A 23,966-nucleotide genomic window follows, 5' to 3' on the forward strand; every position below is an offset into this window, starting at 1 on the left:
ACACCCCAAAAAAATATACAGCAAATCTTTTTTTTTTTTTAAAGACAAATCTTTTATTTATGAATACAAATCTTGTATTTACGAATACAAATCTTTTTTTTTACAAATGTAAAATTTGTTCACAAATACAAGTTATTTTTACAAGTACAAAATAATATTGGCATTAATTTGAGCCCATAAAACAAGCACAGAAAAAGAAGGCAGTCGCTCGCTTTGACTCTAATCCTGATTCTTAGCACTGCAGGCTCTCTAATTCTATGGTTACACATGTCTGCATTTTTTGGGGTTGAAACCATGGGTGACGTCTTATCTGTGTTTCCAACACTACAGGTCATTCCTTCAGTGTAGAGCTTAACAAAAATAATAAACAAATAAACGTAGAAAATACTGGAGCTGCAGAACACACTGAAGACAAAGCAATGGCAGAAAGCACTCACTCGTCCGAGTCTTTAGAGTCTTTTTTGCTGCTCTCCTCAATGTTGGCAATGGATTCAGAACGCAGTCGGTTGGTGACCTCATTTGTGCGCAGCGTGACACCGAATATGTCCTCATGGTAGCGTCCATCATCCTGGTGGTGGGAGGTGGAGGTGCAGAGAGGGAGGAAAGGTGAATGACATGGTTGCTTTGAACTAGGTAAAACTAGGTAAGAACTAGGTAAAAAAACACATTCGTTTTCAAATTACAATTCAATTGTTTCAGACTACCATTGTATATTATGATTCTGACTTGCTTTGACTGTAAAAAATACAAATAAATGTTCATAACCTCAGATGTTTGTATTTATTCTTCTTATTTATTCTTCCTTTCACCTTAAAATATCCGCACGGATACAGACATATGATGTCATGCACTATAATAATGTCAGCAGTGCACAAATAGCTTACAATCATATTTGTGTGTTCAGTGTGAATATAGAACTTCTGCCCTTTCCTCTAACTCTTTCCTTCCACAAAAACAAAAAAAAGTACCAATGTACCAAATTGACAAGCCGGTAGTGTATTGAAGTGCTTGGCTAAGTGCTTGGTTAAGTGTGGACCCCCCATTCTCTTCCCTCATTGACGTAGAGAAGCCAGTGGGTGATAATGTGTTGACAGTGACGGCAGCCAGCATATGGTGGACATCTTTCATGCCTACATGATACATCATTGTGCAATCGAGTAATTCAAGCCTTACTCTGAGTTTGTTCATGAAGAAGCTGGCGTCCTCCAGGCTTATGTTACCCTGCACCTTGATGATCTGCTGGATCGTCTTCAGGACGTCATCCGCCATGGTCACGTCCCCGCACACGTAGATGTGTCCCCCCTCGTCCCTCAGGCAGTGGTACATCCTCTCTGACAGCTGCTCGCGCAGCACGTCCTGGACATATTTCTGACGGAGGTAACAGTGAGCGAGACAGAGTGCATGGGCATTAAGCGTGAGCAAAGAGAAAGGAGAGGAGATGACAGACAAGGCAAGAAAGATGAGGGGGAGTGGGGGACAAAGAGTGAGAATCAAACACAGTGAAGTGAAATTGCGCCTTGCGTGGAGCTGTTCACTTTTGAGCTGAACATCTGCATTTTGTCTTTGGCACCTGGCACCACACAGTTAAAAAGAGATGAGGCCATTAAATGGAAAAAGATAAGGAATATCAACACTTGACTAACTCATATCTACTGTATGTGGGGATGCTGTGTCCTGTTCATACGAGTATGTTCTGTAGCATTTAGAGTATTCTAAAGATCTGTGACAAACGCAATCATCCGTTGAATTTGTTGTGGTACCTTTGGCATGCTGGGCTCTCTTGAGTAGGCTGTATAGAGTCCCTTGAACACCTTCTTGTTCAAGGCATCAACGGTCTCGTCCTTGTAGATGTGGTCCGTCTCAGACTGGCGGCAGCCAAACACCAGATACAGGGGACTCGTCTCAATCCCTGGGGAGGGGACATACCTTGACTTTACTTTGCTGAATGGTACAGCAACAATGAGTTAACTTACAGTGTCTTGTTTAACTATGGCCTGAGATTGTGCCTCAGATTTAATCAGAATACTATTGTTACACAATTATGCACACTGTAGCAGCACTTTGCACTTCATCTCGGGTATGATTTTAATCAACCACATCATGCATAGTGTTAAAATCATTTTACGATGTGGATTTCACATGAACCTCTCTGTGAGGTGACAATAGGTAGGACTAGTCTCTGAAAGTGCATCAGACCAACCCATTTCGCGCTCAAAGAGTTTCTGTTGCCAGAAGCTTCTGAAGGGAGCGATGCCTGTTCCTGGCCCAATCAGGAAGCAGGGGGACTTGTTCTCCTTGGGAAGATGGAACGACGTCGCCCTAGAAGAATCAACATAACTGACTTTAACCAAATAAACCTTCAATTATTGATGATGCTAATGAATAAAATTAATCGGTTTAATTAACAGAACTGACTGAAATAGGAAATTAATTAATCACATAATGACAAACCACACAATACAGCACAAAATATATTGTTGGATATATTCTTAAGAGAAACAAGTTTACCCTCTGACGAAACACGGCACCATCTCGTCCTTCTTTATTCTGTTGAGCCAGGATGAACACACTCCATGGTGTTCGGGACCCTCTCCATCTGAATGACAGTTATCAAACGGGATATTTAGACTTCCTGACTCCTCCCATTTGCACCCTTTAAATGAGTGGTTCTCAAACTTTTTGACATGCTTACGAAATGATATATTTGGTCATGGACCAGAAATATAGGTACATGTCCACATTTTCTCAAGATTGTTTTGAAAATAGCAGATCTACAAGTTCACAACGCGTCACACACGTTGTGAGCTTGTAGATGGGCTATTTTCAAATAGCCGATGCGGGTTAAACTGGTTAAACCAATTTTGCTGGGGACACCCTGGAACACAGGTAGACTACCCACAATGCAATGTTCAATGTATCTGCGCTATAGAGGAAATAACTGTAAATCAACTACTTATAGTCATCAGTGCACACTCATGGGCATGCACGCATATCTAATAAGAGGAAAGAGGGGGAAATGAAGACAAATTTTAGTTGCAGTGAGTTGCAGCTGGTGATGTTTGCTCACTGCTTGGTAGTCTAAGGGCTTGGAAGCTTTTAAGTACAACCTATTAGATGTATGCTGTAGATGTGAAAGCCTTGTCAAACCGTACTGTATGTGCTAACGTAAACATTTGAGAGAGAGCCAGCATAGAAAACACCATTTAGAACAAAGTGGTATGTACATACAGCACAGTGTTTTGGAGATAAAAACAAATATATATATATAATATATATTGGACCAAATCCTGCTGGCAAAACACAGTCAATAGATATTCCCCAGATACTGTAGTTCCAATTTCAGGTCTCATGTTGGCCCTATGGATTAGACTGGTGTTGCCAAAATAACTTTCAAGCCTATAAGTCCTCTGAACCACCAGAATATTTCCTCAGACAGGCTGACTCAATTGACTTTTTCAGTCATCAGTGGCGACTTTCAAGCAGTGACATCAAAAGAACCACTGTGCGGGTACGAGGTACCCTGTCTGCCAGCAAAAAAATCATAATAATCAATCACTCATGATTTAAATTTAAATTATATTTTAAAAACTCTGCTCTATGCCATCGGCCGTGCTCGAGCTTAATTGTCTTGCTAATGGAATGTCAAGAATACAGCCATTTGAGGCCTCCCTGTAGGAACCTGACAGGGAGGCCAGACAAACAGAATTAATTGCTCCTCAAGGCCTTGAAAAAGAGCAAGAGAGCAAGCAAACTTCTTTAATGGGAACACCTAGCATCCCCTGTCAATCAGTCACAGTAAAAGGAATTTTACCTAAGTAGCACTTTAAATCAGAAGGAGGAGAGTGCTTGTATTCGAGTGACTCTTGAATGGATCACGGAGCCCCAGGTAAGCCTGTCATAATTATTACATAATCGCCTAATCGCTATTTTTTGCAAAATCGTCATAATCGTTTCAAGTTGAAAAAGTTCATACTCTTTCCAATATTTTCAAAAATAGTGGAAATAGCAGATCTACAAGCTCACTACAGCTTGTAGATCGGCTATTTTGCATAGTAGGCCTACATTATTTATTTTGATTATTAGTATCGATCATTGTCAGTCATTTCTTTGAATATTGAAGTTATTTGTCATATCTGGCCTGTGCAATTTTTGTTTACAAAGCCAAACAGAAATCGAGCGTTCCTGCAGCTGTCAGCTGTTATAAAACTCCCTCCACCTCCCCAGCCTCCTCCAGTGGTGTGCCATCTAAGTTAAATGTATGATTCTGTGGGTTGCATGATGTTACATCTGTGTATTTGTATGACAATTCATCGTCCAGTAAAACGTCACGATCGTCGACAGCCCTATAGCTCCAGCATTGAGGCAGTGCGTACGGTATAGTACCTCGGGTTCGGTAGGAGACCACGGCCACGGTGAGGTGGACCTCATTGGGATGCGCGTCCAGTGAGGAGCTGATGGAGTAGTAGCGAGGCTGCAGCAGAGGCAGCTGAGTGAGCAGCAGGGTGGTTGGCATCTGAATGGACGGGAACTCCTCCAGCACCTCCACCAACGTGGAGTTGTTGTACCACTTCCACTGCTCATACTCCTGCAGGCCCTGGGGGGGTCAAGGAGGAAGGGGGATTGCAGAGGTGTCACTTGGTCTCACAGGTAGTGGTGGAAAAAGTACTCAACTTCTTTACTTAAGTAAAAGTACCAATACTGCAATATAGAAAATACTTTGTTACGTGTTAAGTAAAAGTCCAGAATTCTAAATTTACTTGAGTAAAAGTACAAAAGTATTGGCATCAAAATGTACTTAAAGTACCAAAAGTAAAAGTACTAAAATATTTGAAAATACAAGCTCACAACGTGTCGCGATGCGACGCGTTGTGTGCTTGTATATCGGCTATTTTCAAATAGCCCAGGTATAAAATAGGGCTAAAGTGGTTAATGTATGTTTTATCAAAATCTTAAAAGCAACTAGTAACTGAAGTTTTCAAATAATTGTAGTGTAGTAATGTTGAACAAATTGTTGAACAAATTGCCAGCAGAATACAACAGAATAAACAACTTTTTCCTCACAAAAAAAGCTAAACCAAACAATTTGCCTATTTTCAAAACTTGCAGCAAGTTCAACACAAGAGCATGGCCCACGAGAGAGCACGGAGAAGGAGCGCTAATGATTGAGCTGAATGCTAAATGAATTACCTTACTGAGGAGCTCTAGTTTCTCCTTTTGTTTCTCATCGGTTGCCAGGTTAGCAAACTGCTGCAGCAGCACAGGGCTGGGCGGGGAGGTGATGTCCAGGAAGTCCTTGAAGGCTTGGAATATGGTGCAGGCAGGGATACGACTTTCCGGTGACCAGTTACTGATCGTACCTGTAGTGACAGAAGAACATGAAGGTAGTTTATTACACCAGTGGTTCTCAAAGTGGATTCCAGGGACTCTCTGGGTTCCTTTAGGGGTTCTAAATTGACCGTTACAAGTCTGTGACTCTGACAATGGAACTGAAAAAGAAAATCTGTACTTAAGTAGCACATGTAGCCTACTTAGTTACTTTACACCACTGCCAAACAGACACATTACCCACCCGAGGCAGTGTTCCTCTCCTCCACGAACTCCAATTGGAAGATTTGATCAGCGGGTGGACCATCCTCCAGCTTCTTTATGAGAGCTGTCACCAGGTCCACTTGGTTGCTAGCGAAGACGCCCACATGGTCACCGGGCAGGTATTTCAGGCCCTCGTGGTTATTTGTGTTGAGCCGAATAAACGCAGTGGTACGACTGTGAAAGAGTAGAGGGGTGAATAGTGACACACCATTTTCAGTCCCTTCCAGATTGCTATAATGCGCTATTTGATAAATAATGTTTCACAATTTGCTGTTTAGCGTAACCAACTCAATTTCTTCTTTTGTTTTCACATCATGAAAATGTTTAAATCCCAGTCCCATGAAACCATAAACTTACTCAGATTTAGGACTTTGCAAATTTAGAGATTCCACCATCTTGGCGCCGTACACCTTCTTCTTGTGAATTGCGTACAATGCTGTTGGCAGTCACATTCACAGTTATCACATTAAGCCTTGTATTCTAACCTCAAGATTTCTTTGCCTGAAAATCGAGTAATCAATGGTGTATAGTGGTTTTGTCATCACTGGGCCAGTGAGTACCTTCCGTGAGGACCGGGGCCTCTTTGACGTAGGTCAGGCGGTACTTGCTCTTCTTCCAGCTGCGGTCATTGACGATCAAGGAGTTGTTTGCTTGGTCCATGTTCACGTCTCCGACACAGAACACCTCACAGGCCGCCTTTGACATGCAACAAAAGTAAGCCATGGAAAAGATGAGTGCACTGTAAAAAAATATGTGTAAAAACACAGAACTTCCCCACGACCGTAATCAGCATAAAGACCTGAAGCCCAAAGGGCGACTGTGTGTAAGGCACCGACCTTAAAAACGTTCTTGGCCCAGGTTCTGAAGGACTCCTCCTGGCCAGACAGCTCGTCCCCCTCTCCCATTTTTAGGATGCGCTCGCCCCCCAGTTCTTCAAACAGAGTGTCAACAGTGTGGGCAAAGGCACAGAAGTGTGGATAGGCCCTAGAGCCAAGGCCAAACACTGAGTACCTACAAAGAGGAAGAAAGACTGAAGATCAGTGGTGACTGGGGCTAGAGAAATGGCCCTCAAGTCGGCCCTTTTTAAACAGTGCAATCTTTTATTTTTTTTGTGATTTTCGTTTTTTTTCCATATTTACACAGTTTGAATGTTGAAGAAGGTTTTAATTCCAACAGAACTGTTTTAGGGTCATTAAATGGTTAAAATTGGGATTGTGGGTTAGAGGTGTGTTTTTTTCTGAGATAATTCCATGTCCTAGAGAAATGTAGGACATGGAATCACACTCTGAGAGTGGTGCGATGCGGTGCGCACTACAAATATACCAAACCTATGAGTCAACCTATGACCTATTGAGGTCCATGCATGATTTCTGTTTTGATTACCTGACATTGGCGAAGGGTCCGGTACTTCCGAACATACCTGCCTCGTCACTGGAGGACTTTCGAGGGTCCGAGTGGGAGGAGACACTGTTGAAACGCACCTTGTAGGACCTAGAAGACAGGTGGAAACACAGAAACAAGAGGTTGGAAACTGAACTGAAAGCTTGAAACTCCACATACCAACTACTGCCCACACAGTTCAACTCACTTCACTTCTTCTGTGTCAAGTGTTGGGCAGCTCAGCTCCATCAAGCCAGCTCCAAATTTCTACAAAGATGCAAACGACAGGTTGTTTTTGATACATATGCATAATCAATGTGTTGTATGAATCCTGAGGTATGTTGGTGTGGTTTGTTAAACATGCATGCAAATATTCAGTGGTGGACAAAGCTTTATTAACATGCTTGTTAACAGTGCAGGTCGTACAGTCAAATGTTATGCTAGATGTTATCCTTCCTAGAATTAGAATTGAGTCAAAAGTACAATATTTGTCTTTGAAATAGGCTACAGTGATGTATCCAAAATACAAATACTCATGTAAAAAATAAAAAAAACTTACTGTAAGTAGGCCTACAGTACTCAAGTAAATATACGTTGCTATTGTCCACCACTGCAAATTTACGCACGCACGCACGCAGGCACACACACACACACACACACACACACACACACACACACACACACACACACACACACACACACACACACACACACACACACACACACACACACACACACACACACACACACACACACACACACACACACACACACACACACACACACCTCTCCATTTTCTGGTGGATCTCCGTTGCCAAAGGTACTGGTCACCACTAACACCAATGTCTCATGCTCCAGGTGCACCATGTCATATTCTTCCATGGACATTACCTGCAGACAACAGAAGAAGAAAAAAGCTCTTTACATATTTGAAAAAATGTAATTGCAGAAAAAAGGGTTGTAGGGTCCCTCAAAGATAACACATGAATATAATATGATAATCAACAAAACGGCTATTTTCTGCAAAGGCTAGGTTTGGTGTAGGGGGGAAAAGCTGACAAAGTACAAGTTTTCTAAGTATTGAGGGTTTAAATGGTTGACTGTCTGAAAATACACATTAACATGAATCAAACACAACGCTACACATTGACAGTGCTGTCAAACAAGTCTATGAAGCTATCTATGAAATCTATGAAAAAGTTGAATCTGCAACACTTTGTTGCAGAGCGTCTTCGTTGAAGACCACCGCACAATGCTGTTGGATTAGACAGACAGACAGACAGTCTCCTGACTCCGAGCTGCTCGGAGCGACGGTGAGCAGCAGCTGAGCGACGAGACACCCTGTCTAACATGACATTTTAGACAGTTTTTACCCTATTTCTACAAAATAATTTTAACTAAGCTTCTAGAGTTTTAATGTTTGATGCCCATACTCCACTCTGCTCGAAGATCATCATCACAAACCATTGTGATCGCTGGCTATCTTCAAACGCCGGGTCAACGCAGCGGGTCCCTTTTTTGGGACCCTTGTGTGTAAGTACCACTGGATCTCATCTACACGTCTGCACATCTGTAATATCTATATCGTCTGATCAACGCACTGGACTCCTCTTGGAGTCCGTGTGTGTAAGTAGCCGTTGCCTACCGCTGTCTGTTTAGCCCTGGGCTAACAACATCACCAGTATCTATCCTGTGTACTGTGTACTGGCAGTTATTTTTTATCTTCATAGATGCCTCCACTCACCAAGAATGAGTCTGAGCTGGACGAGTTGAGGTCCGAACTGCGAACCATAGAGGGGCTCCTAAGAGATGTTCTTCGGAGGAAGACTTTAGTGGAATCCAGGCTGGATCAACTAGAACCAAATGGACCCGGTTGCTCCACTCCAGACACATCCTGGTCATCCGTGGTCAAGAACGGGAAAGTTACCAAAAAAGGGAGAAAACGCCATCTCCCCTTTTTCTCCCCGGATAGTTCCATAAATATAATCCCAATGGCCAACTTCTTTTCCCCACTGGCTCGTTTGCGTGAGCTAGAAGCTACCCCGGAGCCTAGGGCTATTAGCAAGTTAGCCTTGGCTAACGGGGTGCTAACCTCACCGGCTTCACTACACAAGCCCCAAGCACTAGAGGCTAGCCCAGCGGCTAACAGCATGCTAACTGTGGCTAATGGATCGCTAGCCTCTACTGCGACGGAGTGTACAGCTGACGGGTTGCTAGGAGACCCTCGCCGACCAACTGACCAGCACCAACAGGTCCGCCCCAATAGAAAGCGCTCCTGTCCCCCCTTGTCCCCAACAATAATAATCAATCGCAAACGCTCACGAAAGCACACCCCTTCACCTCCTACTGCCCCGTGGTCAGCCCGTGTTCCCATCATTAACCCTCTCCGCTCTCCCCCACTGGACACAGCTGCGGACAAGCATGACGTCATCAACTGCACTGACGTCAGTGAGGAAATCCCTGCTGGGGGTTCCCCCATGGACGTACTGAACCCAGCCATAGTTACCACTGCCACCACCGACACCGTACCTGACCCCACACCTCCTCCCCCACTGCAATCGATTTCGGTATCATATCAAACAAGGTCAGAAGCGTCCATCTCCCAAAACAGTAGTAAAACTTTTCGCATTCCCCCGCCTGAATATCTCCTTATAGGCGACTCCATAATCAGATTTCTTTCAATCCCAAACTGTATTACATATTCATTTTCTGGTGCAAAAATTCTGGATCTTCTGTCTCACATCCCAAACATACTACAGCAATACCCCTCTGTTCACACTGTGATCATTCACGCAGGAGTGAATGACATCAGGTGTAAACAATCAATAAAGATGAGGTCAGACTACATGGCCCTGGCTGACTCAATCGAAGAGCTTGGAAAGAATTGCATTTTCTCAGGTTTGATTCCCACCCTTTACCGTAGTTCTGAATCTTTCAGCCGCATATACAACATTGATAAGTGGCTATGTAATTTCTGTAACGCCTGTGGCTATGGTTTCATAAACCACTTTGACTTGTTCTGGAAGAAACACAACCTATACCGTGACAATTTACACCCTAATAATGAGGGTTTAAAAACCCTGGCCAGTAAAATCTCCTGCCACCTCACCAACATAGACACTTGACGCCAAATAAATATTAGTCTTTCCATACCCCCTGATCATCCATACTCACCCACACATCACCTTGCAGAGCCACTATTTCCAATTTCTACTGTTATGGGGCAGAGGTCTACTGCCCCACCTCAAACCCGGGGGGTAGTTAATGCCAACCTGCTCCAGGTTATCATTGCCCACTGTCCAAGTTGCAATGCCCACCCCCCTTCCGACCCCCCCACTAGGTTTGCTCTGGTAAATGCCAGATCTATAGCAAACAAGACCTTTATTTTAAATGACTTTTTCTGCTCAAATGAACTAGATTTTTTATTTTTGACCGAAACATGGGTCAGTGATGGCGACACCAGCGCATTCTCCGAACTTTTACCAGCAAACTGCACCTATTTTAACTCTCCAAGAACCACGGGCCAAACAGGAGGTGGAGTCGCAACAGTTTTTAAGAACAGTTTTAAGTGTAAACAAATTTCATCTATTTCTTTTAACAGCTTTGAGGCAAATATGTTTGAGCTCGGCCACTCTCACCCATTATTGTGTGTAGTCATATATCGCCCTCCTCAATACAATAAGGACTTTACAAATGAGTTTTCTGAGCTCCTGGCCGAGATTATGCCCAAATATGGCATGGTTTTAATTACAGGAGATCTGAATTTACATGTCTGTTGCCCTACAAACCCACAAGTGAAAGAATTTTTAAATGTTATTGAGGCTTTTAACTTTGTACAGTCAGTATCTGGTCCCACTCACGAACATGGGCACACACTCGACCTGGTTTTAACTTGTGGTTTACCTGTTTCCAATGTTAAGATTTATGATGCCACCTTCTCAGATCATATGCCTATTTTATTTGAGTTATCTCTCCCATGTAAAAACTTAAAACAGCGTCCTCCTGCGCGCTTGGCGCGCATGTTAAAACCGTCCACTGCAGCGCGGTTCTCTGCTGCTTTTACTAGGGCCAGGGACACTGGCCCCCCAGGGCCATTAAACTCCTCCCCTCTTGGCGCTGAGGAGCTAGCCTCCTCATTTCTGTCTACCTGTCAAACCATTCTTGACACAGTTGCCCCCTTAAAAATCATGCGTCCCAAACCCCAATCAGAACCATGGTTAAATGCCACCACTCGAGCTGCAAGGCAGGAGTGTAGGAGAGCCGAGCGTAAATGGAAAAAAGATAAACAACAAGTGTCATATACTATTTTAAAGAAAAGCTGGCGCTGCTACCAGATGATAGTTAAGGTGGAGAAAACAAAGCACTTTTCGGAAATCATTGCAAATAACAGTCATAAACCCCGTGTACTTTTTAGCACAATCAATTTATTTTTAAATCCACCCCAAGCAAACTGTACTGAGTCCTCGCCTGAGACCGCTGAAGCCTTTTTACAGTTTTTTGTTGATAAAATCACAACAATTAGAGCAAATATCACGCCATCTTCTTTTAACCCCTCCACCACTTTTACCTCTACCGCTGTTTTTAATAATTTCGAAGCTGTATCCCTTGCCTCCCTCAATACTATTGTCTCCAAGCTAAAACCGTCAACCTGTCCCACAGATATAATTCCACCACGCCTTCTTAAAGAAGTTTGGGACACTGTTGGACCCAAAATTCAGTGTATCTTAAACAGCAGTCTTGCCTCTGGTATTGTACCCACACATTTTAAACAGGCAGTAGTACAGCCCCAAATTAAAAAAACAAATCTAGACACAGCAGTCCTCTCAAATTTTAGACCCATTTCTAAACTTCCTTTTATCTCAAAGATTTTAGAGAAAGTTGTACTTTTACAATTACAGGACTTTTTAGATAATAACAGTATATTTGAGAAATTCCAATCTGGTTTTAAAGCACTCCACAGCACAGAATCAGCACTTTTAAGAGTTTTTAATGACCTTTTAACAACGACAGACACTGGCGACTTTGCCATTTTATTGCTTTTAGACCTTACAGCTGCCTTTGACACGATCGATTACTCTATCCTAATCTCACGTCTTGAGCACGGCGTAGGTATTAAGGGCACAGCACTGGAATGGTTTAGGTCCTATGTCACTGGGAGAAGCTTCACAGTAAATATTGGTGGCTCCATGTCATCCTCTGCCCCCCTCCTTTTTGGAGTCCCCCAGGGTTCAATATTGGGGCCCATACTCTTTGCACTGTATTTATTTCCCTTAGGATCAATTTTAAGACAGCATGGTATGTCCTACCATTTTTATGCGGATGACTCCCAAATATATTTTCCCATAAAACGAAACAGCACTACCCCTGTGAGTCAGTTACTAAAATGTCTTGCTGATATTAAAGCCTGGATGTCCTTAAATTTTTTAAACTTAAATGAAAACAAAACAGAAATTATTATCTTTAGACCCAGTGCTGCAACAAATCCCTCCGATTTAGACCTGGGCCCTCTAGTACCTTACCTGAAACCCACTGTAACCAACTTAGGCGTAAAAATGGACAGCGACTTTTTAATGGACAAGCAAATAAATTCGGTTTTAAAATCAGCTTTCTTCCAACTTAGGATTTTATCAAAGGTTAAGCCTTTTTTATCGTTAGTTGATTTTGAAAAAGTTATTCATGCTTTTATCACCACCCGCCTTGACTACTGCAATGCACTTTATTTGGGGGTTAGCCAGAGTGGCCTCCAAAGATTACAGCTGGTGCAAAATGCTGCTGCGCGCCTTCTGACAGGCACTAGAAGGCGTGACCACATCACCCCTGTTCTCTCCACACTCCATTGGCTCCCTGTGCGTTTTAGGATTACTTTTAAGATTTTATTGTTTGTTTTTAAATCTCGTCATGGGTTAGCTCCATCATACATCTCTGACCTTCTTAAACCTTATGTCCCCACACGATCTTTGAGATCAGCAGATCAATTACTACTTGTGGTCCCTAGATCCAAATTGGTTCATAGGGGGGATCGAGCCTTCTCCGTAGCTGCCCCGAAGCTCTGGAATCAACTTCCCCTCTACATCAAACAGGCTCCCTCTCTTTCTGTTTTTAAAACACGTCTTAAAACACTCTTTTATTCTCAAGCTTTTAATCCGGAGTGATTTTTTCCCTTTTTTACGTGATATTTTAACCCTTTATGCTTATTTTTTTGTTTCTTAATGCTGTATTATGACTATGAGTTATTGTGATTACTGTGTTTTTATTGTTTGTTCATTTTTTGTGAAGCACTTTGGTCAACTCTGTTGTTTTAAATGTGCTCTATAAATAAATTGGATTGGATTGGATTGGATTGGATAATGAACACTCTGCCCAGGCAACAAGTTGATAATGTACTCGCTGCTTCCATATAATTAATTAGCACTCAGCACTATAATGTCAGTGTGCCACACAATCAGTGTGAAGAGACAACTATCCTCATCTACATGACAAGCAGGAATGGCCCCAGGCATTCTCATCTGTCCCTGAACCAGAACCACACACACGCGTACACACTCATGCATGCAACACAATCGCTTGTTGCATGATTGATCACATTGGGAACAAGGAAAATGAAGCAAAATGTCCTGGAGCCAAAACACTACATGATTGAGAGAGCTACTCATGTTATTATTCTTCGTCCAAAGTCATTTACACCGCCAGGGGTGCTTTCAGATCTCATCTTAAACTACAGCTCAATGCCTGGCTGGATGAATCTCAATTCAGACGCGCCGCACTTTCATGCATGTGAGCAGAAGAAAATGTGACAAAAGCCTTATTTGCTTCCTCTCTGCCCTTTATTCATTCTACTTGCTGGGCCATGTCGGATTCAGGACCAGGTCTGGGCCCTGGGGCTGGGCCCAGACCGAGATCCAACTGCTCCCCTTCCCATCAGACAACAGCACAAATACAGGTAGACATTACCCATCTCTCATGAGTATTCTAATGGTACCTTTGCGTCAAAAGCGTGATTGAAGATTTGACAGAGGGTTTTGGCGTAGTCTTGGGACTTGCCCGTCTCAGTGGCATACAATATGGAGGCCTTGACTCTCTTGGCCATTGCTTTACCAAATAACCTGGTTGAGAACTGCACAGCCCTGCAGAGAAGGGGAGAGAGAGACAGAGAGGAAGGGGGAGTATAGAATGATAGATGGAAAAAAGTATAGAAATAGATTAAAGTCAAGTCAATTTTATTTATATAGCACCAAATCACAACGAAAGCTCTCATGATGACGCTTTACAAAGAGCAGGCCTAAACCATACTCTTTAATTTACATGAACCCCACAATTACAGCATGAGCGAGCAAAGAAAAACTCCCCTGTAGTGAATGAATGTGAGGGGAAAAAACTGATGAGAAACTGCATCATTGAAGAACTAGAAATGTGAGAGCGAACACAACCGCCCCGGTCATGGCAAAAGCCTTGGCAAAAGTCTGGCTTCATGGCTTTAACCCATTGAGACCTGAAGCCGATTCTACAAATGTCTTCTAAATTCTAACTGTTTTTTTGAAAAAACTAATGTTACTATGTCAGTGGTTCTCAATCGTTTTAAAATATTTTGTTCAAGGGACCCCCAGAAGCAAAGATTTGAGTTACAAATGTTCGCTTTAAAAAATATATATTCAAAGATTTGCACACATTTTCACGATTTCTCAAAAATAGCAGATCTACAAGCTCATAGCGTGGCACTCGGTATTGCGCTATGAGCTTGTATATCTGCTATTTTTTAATAGCCAAAGTGTAAAATGATGCTTTTTAGGTCAAATCTAAAAATGACACAGATGCTTCTCCCGGTCATGTGATTCATTTCAGCAGACACTGCAGATCAAGTCAAATGTAGCGGATGGATGGCACAGTAGCTACAGACATACTTGGGGGGGGGGGGGGGGCGCAATGTTAAGTCAACCTGTTTATACCCCCCAAAGATGTCCGCCGCTACCAAATGACACTTGTTGACGCCCCCTTCAGTTTTTTTGGCACGCTCTATAGGTAAGAGCAATACTAAAAAGGTGGGTCTCAAGATTTCTTTCAAAAATGTCAACTGATTCAGTGAATCAGTTGACATAAAGTTGAATTCTCCACTGAATAAATAGGTGTGAATCAGAATCAGAATCAGAACAGAATGTGTGCTCAGTGGCAAAGATTTCAGCACTTGTGCAGGTGAGCCCAAAGTTTGTTATTTCGGTCATGGTTGATGACGGAATGAAATGGCTTGGTATTCACATCATGTAAACCATGCAAGTAAATAAACACAAATCAAACTTTGCATCCGATATAAATACACTTTTATATTTTTGCCGTGGCTTATCAAAAGAGTGCATTCTTACTTGGCCAGTTTCTTAAATCCAATGGCTTTCTTTTTGGTGGGTGTTCCGTTGTTCGCTGCCTTCCACACATAGTCTTTCCAGGCATCTGTCTGTTTCAGATAAGGAGAAGGCACAGAGACACTGGTGTGAAGCTTAACTAGGTATCTAGTACTGCACACGAAAAAAACACCCTGTACATGTACTGTAGCATGACAAATCATCCATCCCTCATGACTATACTGTCTGTTTGCATTCCCTCACCTGGTACTCGAAGGAGGGAGTAAGGTGATAGTTTAGCATCTCCTGGCCGAACACTGGTGTGATGCTCCCCGACATGGGGGGCACGACCCACACCCAGTCTGCAGGACAGCCTCCCCGGAGCTTGTGCTCATTGTCCATGTGTTTCATGAAGGTCTCCGCAGCTGTGTGGTGGTCTACTATCGTCACTTTGGATATCTGGAGACAGAGGGCAGCAGGGATGTCATGTATGATTGTTGACTGTCAGAGAGCTCTCAGCTGAATGATTCATCAGAAGAGATTATTACATCTGCCAATGTTACGTATCGTTAGCCTCATAGCATTTTCCATTTTCCGTTTTCAGGGAACAAATAAAAAATCACTTTCTGCCTAAGTCATCTAGGTGACTTAGGCAATCATGAGTAAAAAACACATCTTGCCTAAGTCATGTTTACTGCCTTTATTTATATCTGCCTAACTCTACTCTCCTACCACTGCTGATTCATTCTGCCTTATAGACGGGTTTCCGAGCGACGTCATCACAGAGCAGAATGCGCAATCTGCGCATGCCTGGGGGTGGAAGGCGCGTTCGAAAATACAGCCCTGAGCGGCAGTGAGCGCACTGGCCAATATAAACTAATAGGCGAGTGTGCTCCGGTGCGTAATTTCCAAACGCACCCATAGGCTTCCCCCCGCAGCTGCGCGGTCATATTCCTCTCAATGTTTACTAACACGAAACCTGTCTATTGCCAATGTTCTCAGACAGATCAGAATTCTTGTTAAACTCAAAAACTAATTTAGCCCAAGTAAAAAAGTTTACTTAAAAGCACTTTCTGCTTAAGTCATTTTGGAATGTAACAAGCGTTCTGATTGGCTTAGGACATAGGCAATAAGTCACAATGATGCAGCAGCGATAGGAGAGTAGCGCTCGGCAAAAATGTCAATTTGACCAAAAAGTGACATAGGCAATTATGCTATGAGGCTAATGTTATGTATTCTATATTCTGAGAGCATGTGTATGTGCTGCTGACACTTGTCAACTTGTGAATTTATAAATTGTTCTCCACTAGCTGGAATTCGCCTCTGAACTGTATTTGTACTGTGTTGCACCACGGGAATCAGGCAATGTTATGTTGACCAAAGACATAAATGATGTGTAGCCGGTGAGCAAAGTTCAGGCAGAGACACTGGAGTGGGTTACGTGCCTCCTCTGTGGGTTATATAACTGTAACGGGGGTGGGGGCTTTATCTCCGTGCTCTGAAATGGCTGTCTTCTAATTATGTTGAGCAGGGAGTAATATGTACAGTAGCAGAGCCTGAATGACAAGATCAAATATAATACTGACACCTGTGTTTACACTATAAATGCTACAAATACCGCATTCAAATCTCATCAGTTGAATGAAGAGGAGCCCACCTGGAAACTGTAGAGAACAGCAATGTTGATCTCCACCAGCGCTGTGTCCTTCCATAGGGAAGAGATCTTCCTGATGTCCAAGCCCATCCTCATACCTACTTCCTACATGGCAAGGAATGTAAGGACAGCATTATTTCATTGCAGACGTAATATGACAATGACACAGTATGATGTTCTGTAGTATTCTGAGGGTTGCGAGATGGCCATCATAGTTTGCATTAAGGCCTTTGTAGAATCTGTCACTACTTGAGGTGAAGGTGTTAGGTGTGATTAGAATAATAGGAAAAGCATCAAACTCCAGATAAAAGATTTCCCCCTTGCAATTATGGCTATGCAACATGCAAATGTGTTGGGTCTCCTGACTCTTGCCAGTACTGCTGTTTTCACAGCAGAACTGGCCACAGTTATGAAAATAAATTGCCTCCAACACAAAGTCATGCTGCATTGCTCTAAAATCCTTTACAGTATGTGAGCACACTGTAATGCGTGTCCTAGCTAACATGCTGTAGTCTAGTGTGCTATGACTCATGTGCCCTGACTAATATACTTTGCTATTTTGATTACTATTGTTGCTATTCTTTATTACTGTATTTCTTTAATTGTTGCTATTGCTGTAACAATGTTGAGGAACCAAAACCAAATAATTTTACTCTTCTGTACTCGTTAATAAGATGTAAAAATATTTGTATTTTTAAGATTTGAATAATAAGAATGCATATGATTTGGTCAGAATTTATTGAGAGGATAGCCCCTTGAGATGAAGCATCTCATTTTAGAGGGGGTCCTAAATTTAGATTAGTGTAAGGCATTCATGTGTGGAGTTGTTAAAATCATAAAAATACCATCCACGGCACGTCGAACACATTGGCTTTGAAAATGAAGAGTACCTTGGTCTTACATGGCTTACTGGCACTAATTGCAACTCAATCAATTAATTTCTTAGTTGTACTGTTATATTCTTCAAAAGAGGGTTATTATTAATTCATAGCATCATGTGCTACTGTAGCTGTGGTTTTCTATTGCAGTTTTGCTAAGCAAAATGTTGTAGATGGGTAAAGGGGGGCATTTGGATTTACAGTAGAAATCAGGGAAAGGAGGTGCTGAAGCCAAAACAGTTTGAGAATGATTGTTATACACAAACATTACCTCCAAAATATTATAACGTGAGCTGTCACAGAAGTCCCTCGCACCAATCTCTGATCCCATGTACCAGCCGCTGAAGGGGCAGGCAGTGAACTGAATTCCCCCAACATCCAGCATCATGTTGGACACTGCTGGTAGAACGAACCATTTCAGGGCCAGCTCCTTAAACCACTCAAACCTGGGCAAGGAAACAACGTTTATTCAACATACTGTACCTGAATAAAGGGTTTTGTGACATGCAACTCAATCCAATACAATACAGTGTTGTCTCACAAATTCCCAGGCCCAGAGATAAAAAACAGTGAAAGGCATTAAGTTCAATCTATGAGTGTTCCTTCAGTGAATATACAATATACATTTCTTACCCTGCAAACCTAGAATAGGGCATCCATGCTTTTAGCTCCTCCAGATTTTACTATTGTAATGCACTTTATTCACTTATCAGCAAGTGCAATTATACAAAGACTGCAACTGATACAAAACGCTGCTGCCAGGCCTTTTACACACACTAAGATAAATGCGTAACAACGAAAATCGCCTATTTTACTAGCTCCAAAGTTTTTGTTCCACTAATCCTCATTATGCAGTGTCCTGATGCTCATTCAGTGCATGTTTGAGTGTCAGGACACTGCATAATGAGGACTAGTGAAAAAAAAAAAAGCCAAAATAGCAGATTTACAAGCTCATAGAGCTTGTACAGTAAATCTGCTATTTTTGAATAGCCAAAGAAATCTTAAAATGATACAGATGTGTTCAAGGTCTTAATGGCTTAAGAGTGAAGCACATGTTTGAACATTCTTTAAACTCACCTGGGGTGTATGATGTCCACCTCCAGGATGTCCTCTGGAGGGATCTCATACATCTCCGGATCTTGCCCGTTGGCTTGCAGAAGGAGGGGCAGGACGTCAAATTTCCCCATTGGGGGCTTCCATCCCTGCTGGATGCAGAGCTAAGGACAGAGACCAAAAGGGAAGTGATCGGACGACATTGATCAAAAATATGTTTTATTGCAACTTCACTGCAACTACCCATCATTCCTACCTCAGTGAACTCTACACTGGCAGGATCTCCAATGATCTTTCCATCAGGCAACTTGTAGCCTGCGTACTTTACTAGCTGACCGTTCCATACCCGGAAGTCATGTAGACCATCTGTCCTCTGAGGAAATATGGTAATAGCTGACCTGCACACACACACACACACACACACACACACACACACACACATTAGCATGTTGATATCTGAACATGATATACTACTGTAGATTAGATTTTTGCTAGCTAGGGATTTTCACATTGCAAAGAAAATAAAACATACTCTCTCGCCATGCCTTTCGGCCTGGCGGAGATAATAATAGCTCTGTAGCTCTGGTCCATAGCGTTCTCCTTAGCGCTATGGACCAGAGCAAATAGATAACCGACATACCATATCTGAGCGTGTTTGATGGCATTGCAGATCGTAAAAAAACAAAGAACAGCTGGTGTGAGGGCAGTGGTGACATGCAGCACCAAACAACTTCTAGAAATCTCTTAGCTCGACTCGAGACACTGTAAAATGTTAATTTAACTCTGACAGTGTGCAAAGGAGAGTGTGCCAAACGGACCCTTACGGTAAAAAATTAAAAAGATCTATGGCAGAACCAAGTATGGCTGTCAAAGCTCTAAGCTTTAGAATGTTTTTGCAAAACATCTTTTCAACTTTCACATACTATGCTACTGACCGAATCAAACCTGGCAAAAGTAGTGACAGACGTGCTAGCTACAGCACAGTAGCCCCCATCAACATACTGTAGATATCAGGGATATCACGTGCAGTAATGACCCTGTCAGCCAGTAGTGTAAATGTGAGGTGTCACCGGTGGGCGAGCCAACACTGTCTGCGGGTGTGCCAAGCGTGACTGCTCGCTAGCGGGGTGTGTTGCCAAGCCAGCGAACAATGGTTAGTACACAAAGAGACTGACACATGGGAGAGGCAATACACAGTGTCAGAGAAAGCGCTAAGAGACGGTGCACACGCTGACAGATGGACAGTGGGTTGAGAGAGGGTAGTGACAGAGAGGAGTTGATGAGATACTATACATGGAATGACAGATGGGAAAAAGGGAGATGTATAAAGCATTACTAAAGGATTCCCACCTAATGTTTCCTTTATTGGTGGCATATTTGACGTGATTGCAGATGTAGTTGGACATTTCATGAGGAGTTGTGCAGTCCCTAGCGTCAAACACCTGAAAAACAAATGTCATGATGAAGCACAAACTCTGGAGCAGCTCAAATCTGGTTAAAACACAGCAGAAATATATCATTGGGTATGAACTGAATTGGTTCAACTTTTTATTTTACTTTTATGTGTGACTGTGTTGGGTCATCAGCCATGTGATGTGTACAACACTAGTCTAAAGTCTACTATAGCATCGAGTTAATTTTAAGGAAAGAGCGTTATGAATTCATGAAATCTTTAGTCAGCTTCACAAAAAATAACAGTGATTTAATAGATACAGAGTATCTATACTCTATAAGTATCTATAAGTGCCCTACTTCCACGTTCACAGCCACCTAATTGCTGGGGGACCCGATAACGCTTATTGTTATAGATACCATTCAATCCACCGTAACACAAAAAAACGTGCCACAGAGGCACGATTGGTTACCTCCTCTGGCTTTTTGACACAGAAGCAGAGCACATGCTATTTGAAATGGCCATTCTATACTGTTCTAAATCTATGGTTGATCGCAGTACGGTAGCTTTTGACCAATATCTCTAGAATGACTACAACCAACCAACCAACCAAGCACAGATGGAGCGCACAGTTGAATTGTAGGCTACTGTAGTTTGTGTAGTAGCCTGGAAACAAAAAGAGTGGGCACCTCGATGTAAAATTGGCTATTTTGTCCAAAATAATACAATATTTGAAAAATGGTCTGAAGTAATGTAAAATATACTTGATGTGACACATGCACGGTACATCATTATCAGACTTAATTTTATCATTCAACTTCTTGTTTATGGCCCAAAATGACTGGATATACAGGTTTTGCAGCAATGTGTAGCAATTGTAGAAATATTAGACCTTAGTTGTCGAATGTTTAAGCATATTCTAATCATGAATACTTTACATTAAGTAAAAAATATTGTCCAAATATTTAATGTTTCAACATTTTGGACAAAACACTCTTCCTTAGTGCCCACTCTTCCTGTTACCAGTGGTGGAAAAAGTACTCATAGTTTTTTACTTAAGTAAAAGTATCAATCCTGCAATGTAGAAGTACTACGTTAGAAGTACAAATCCGGAATTCAGAATGTTCTTGAGTTAAAGTACAAAAGTATTGGTATCAAAATGTACTTAAAGTACCAAAAGTTAAAGTACTAAACTTTTGAAAATAGCATATCTACAAGCTCACAACGTGTCGCGATGCGACACGTTGTGAGCTTGTAGATCAGCTATTTTCAAATAGCCTAGGTATAAAATAAGGCTAAAGTGGTTAATGTATGTTTCATAATGTAATCATTTATATCTGCAAAGTTACTAGTAATTAAAGTCTACAAATAATTGTAGTGGAGTAAAAGTACAATATTTGCCTCTGAGATGTAATTTTAAATACTCCATTAAAGTAAAAGTACCTCAAAATTGTACTTAAGTACAATACTTGAGTAAATTGACTAGTTACTTTACACCACTGCCTGTTACCAGTAGCCCCACCTGTAATTTGGACCACTGAATCCTCCCGATGCAGCGGGCAGAATTTCTCCAGGCTTGCTTGGCACCATAAATGAGCTCAGTGCTCTTCAGTTGGTAGGTTCCCGTATCCCCAATCTCCTTGATCACCTCCTCCAGTCTTTCCACATGGGGCTTGGAGCCAGCCCTGAACCCAGCACAGTCACACCATGGAAGTCATAGAAAATCAGTTACAAGTCATTCAAAGTGATAGAAAATCAAAGCGAACCTTTTGAACTCAAATCTTTGCTTCTGGGGGTCCCTGGAACAAATATTTTGAGATGGGGGTCGGCGGCCAAATACATATAATTGTGGGGGTCCTTGACATGAAAAAATTTGAGCGCCACTGATATAGAAACATACGTTTTTTCAGAATACTGTTGGGATTTAGAAAACATTTGTAGAATCGGCTTCAGGTCTTAATGGGCTAATGGAGAGGTAGATTGGTCTATGAAGCTGTGTGCTTGCCTTTTAATGGAGGTGAAGTATTCGTTTATGAAGTCAGTGGCCAGCGGGATCACCTCGTCTTGGGTTCGCATGCGGAGACAGTAACTTTGCCGTTGGGGCATCATCTTTGAACCCCAACACACCTCCTTGGCGCATACAGGCATCTGGAGAGAGACATCACATTACACATGATGACTATTCCTTCTTTCATAGACATCACATTACACATGATGACTATTCCTTCTTTCATAGATTACAGAGGTGCCTATTCTGTCTTTCATAGAGAAATACATTACACACAATACACACAATGACTATTCTTTCTTTTATAGAGAGCAGTGGTGGAAAAAGTACTTAAAAGTGAAAATATCAATACAACATTGTAAAAAATTAATAAGTAAAGGTTTTGTACTTTTAATCAAAATTCACTTGAGTGAAAGTACAAACGTTTTGGCATCAAAATATGTGCCAAAAGTAAAAAGTATTCATTATGCAGAATGGGTAGGCCACCCAACCTATAGAAAGATATGCACCCGGTAACAATGTTGCTTTGTAGTTTGTAGCATAATCTCACCTCGGTGCACTTCTGGTGGAGGTTATCATTGTACACGTTGCCAGTTTCCAAGTTCTTGACCATCAGGAACTTTGGGCCTTTGATTTCTGGACCGTGACCTGGAAGCTGCGGGGAGGAACAGAGACATGTGACAGTGAGTCGCTCCAACAAGGGGATTGTAGAGGCCTTATCTACTCATCTAACTCAAACTTTATTGTAACATAATATTTACTGGTAAAAGTGGGTGAAATAGGGTTTGTGCAGGCTCTCAATATGCAGTAATGGGGGGGGGGGGGGGGGGGTTATAAAAGAAACAAAGAGGAAACAAAGTGCATTAAATAGAAGCAAGATTAAAATCAGTGTCATGTGGATTAAAAGTAATTTTACAAACCACTATGCTTGCAGATATGATCAAAGACCATTGTGTCATAAAGAGGGGCCATAATACTCAGGCAACCATATGTGGACAATAACCACACAAGTAAAAGGGAAAAGTGTGACAGAAAGGGAAATGGAAGGTACATTTAAATATGAGTTCATAGGGTTTCATAGAAATAAAAAAGTGCCATAAAAAATAATAAACTATAACAGATGGTTTGTCTGTCTGTCTCCTTGAGTCTTATTCAGCGACAATGAAACAGTAGGGAGAAGGAGACGGGAACGGGAACTGTCTGGCACGGTAGCCTGTTCTCTGATCCTGAATGGATCATCAAAGGTGTCAGAGAACTCGAGGACTGATAGGACTGACTGAACATTCTGCACTTCTCCAGGCAGCTCAAGGCACAATAGTCCCTTGTTGAGGTGATAAAATGGCCTTCTCAACCAGAGTTACTTGCCAAAAACAGAAAGTTTATCATTTAGTTTCCTACCATGTCGTTCTCAGCAGGAGGATCGGTGTGCTCTGTTGGCGTGGGTTCCTTCTTTGGTTCCTCACCTGCGCCGGCATCATTATCCAACACCTGCGGGGGAGGCGTGTCGTTTCCCACACCAAGGTCCCTGAAAGTCAAACACAGGCTCCTCAGCAGCTCATTGTTGTCCTCCACCCCGTTGACCAGCACCCCGCGGCCACCCGCATCCCTCATCAGGATCAACACGGCGTGGCTCTCGGTCGATACGTTCTTCAGGGTCTCCAGCGCCCGCTCGTAGGACAGG

The 23,966-nt window shown here is 42.3% G+C and overlaps 1 protein-coding gene across 1 annotated transcript; it reads right to left on the reverse strand.

Moving 5' to 3' along the window:
* Positions 1-433: 433 nt before the first annotated feature.
* On the reverse strand, positions 434-22,323 carry LOC311047363 (nitric oxide synthase 1-like; the record flags this gene model as incomplete). Its single annotated transcript, XM_084060054.1, has 24 exons — positions 22,283-22,323; positions 21,800-21,962; positions 20,235-20,326; positions 19,141-19,282; positions 18,909-19,048; positions 18,103-18,277; positions 16,957-17,058; positions 15,564-15,758; positions 15,324-15,412; positions 13,949-14,093; positions 7,756-7,860; positions 7,178-7,236; positions 6,973-7,080; positions 6,426-6,600; positions 6,150-6,285; positions 5,947-6,025; positions 5,570-5,763; positions 5,188-5,357; positions 4,384-4,594; positions 2,509-2,596; positions 2,201-2,319; positions 1,761-1,909; positions 1,174-1,368; positions 434-568 (listed from the first exon to the last, which is right to left on the reverse strand). Exons 3-24 carry the CDS (start codon positions 20,288-20,290, stop codon positions 434-436), a joined length of 2,967 nt encoding a protein of 988 aa, XP_083916180.1. The 5' UTR covers positions 20,291-20,326; positions 21,800-21,962; positions 22,283-22,323.
* Between the last annotated feature and the right edge of the window lie 1,643 nt (positions 22,324-23,966).

Source organism: Gymnoscopelus microlampas (genome assembly GCF_963454915.1).
Source record: "Gymnoscopelus microlampas genome assembly, chromosome: 6".
NCBI classification, from domain to species: domain Eukaryota; kingdom Metazoa; phylum Chordata; class Actinopteri; order Myctophiformes; family Myctophidae; genus Gymnoscopelus; species Gymnoscopelus microlampas.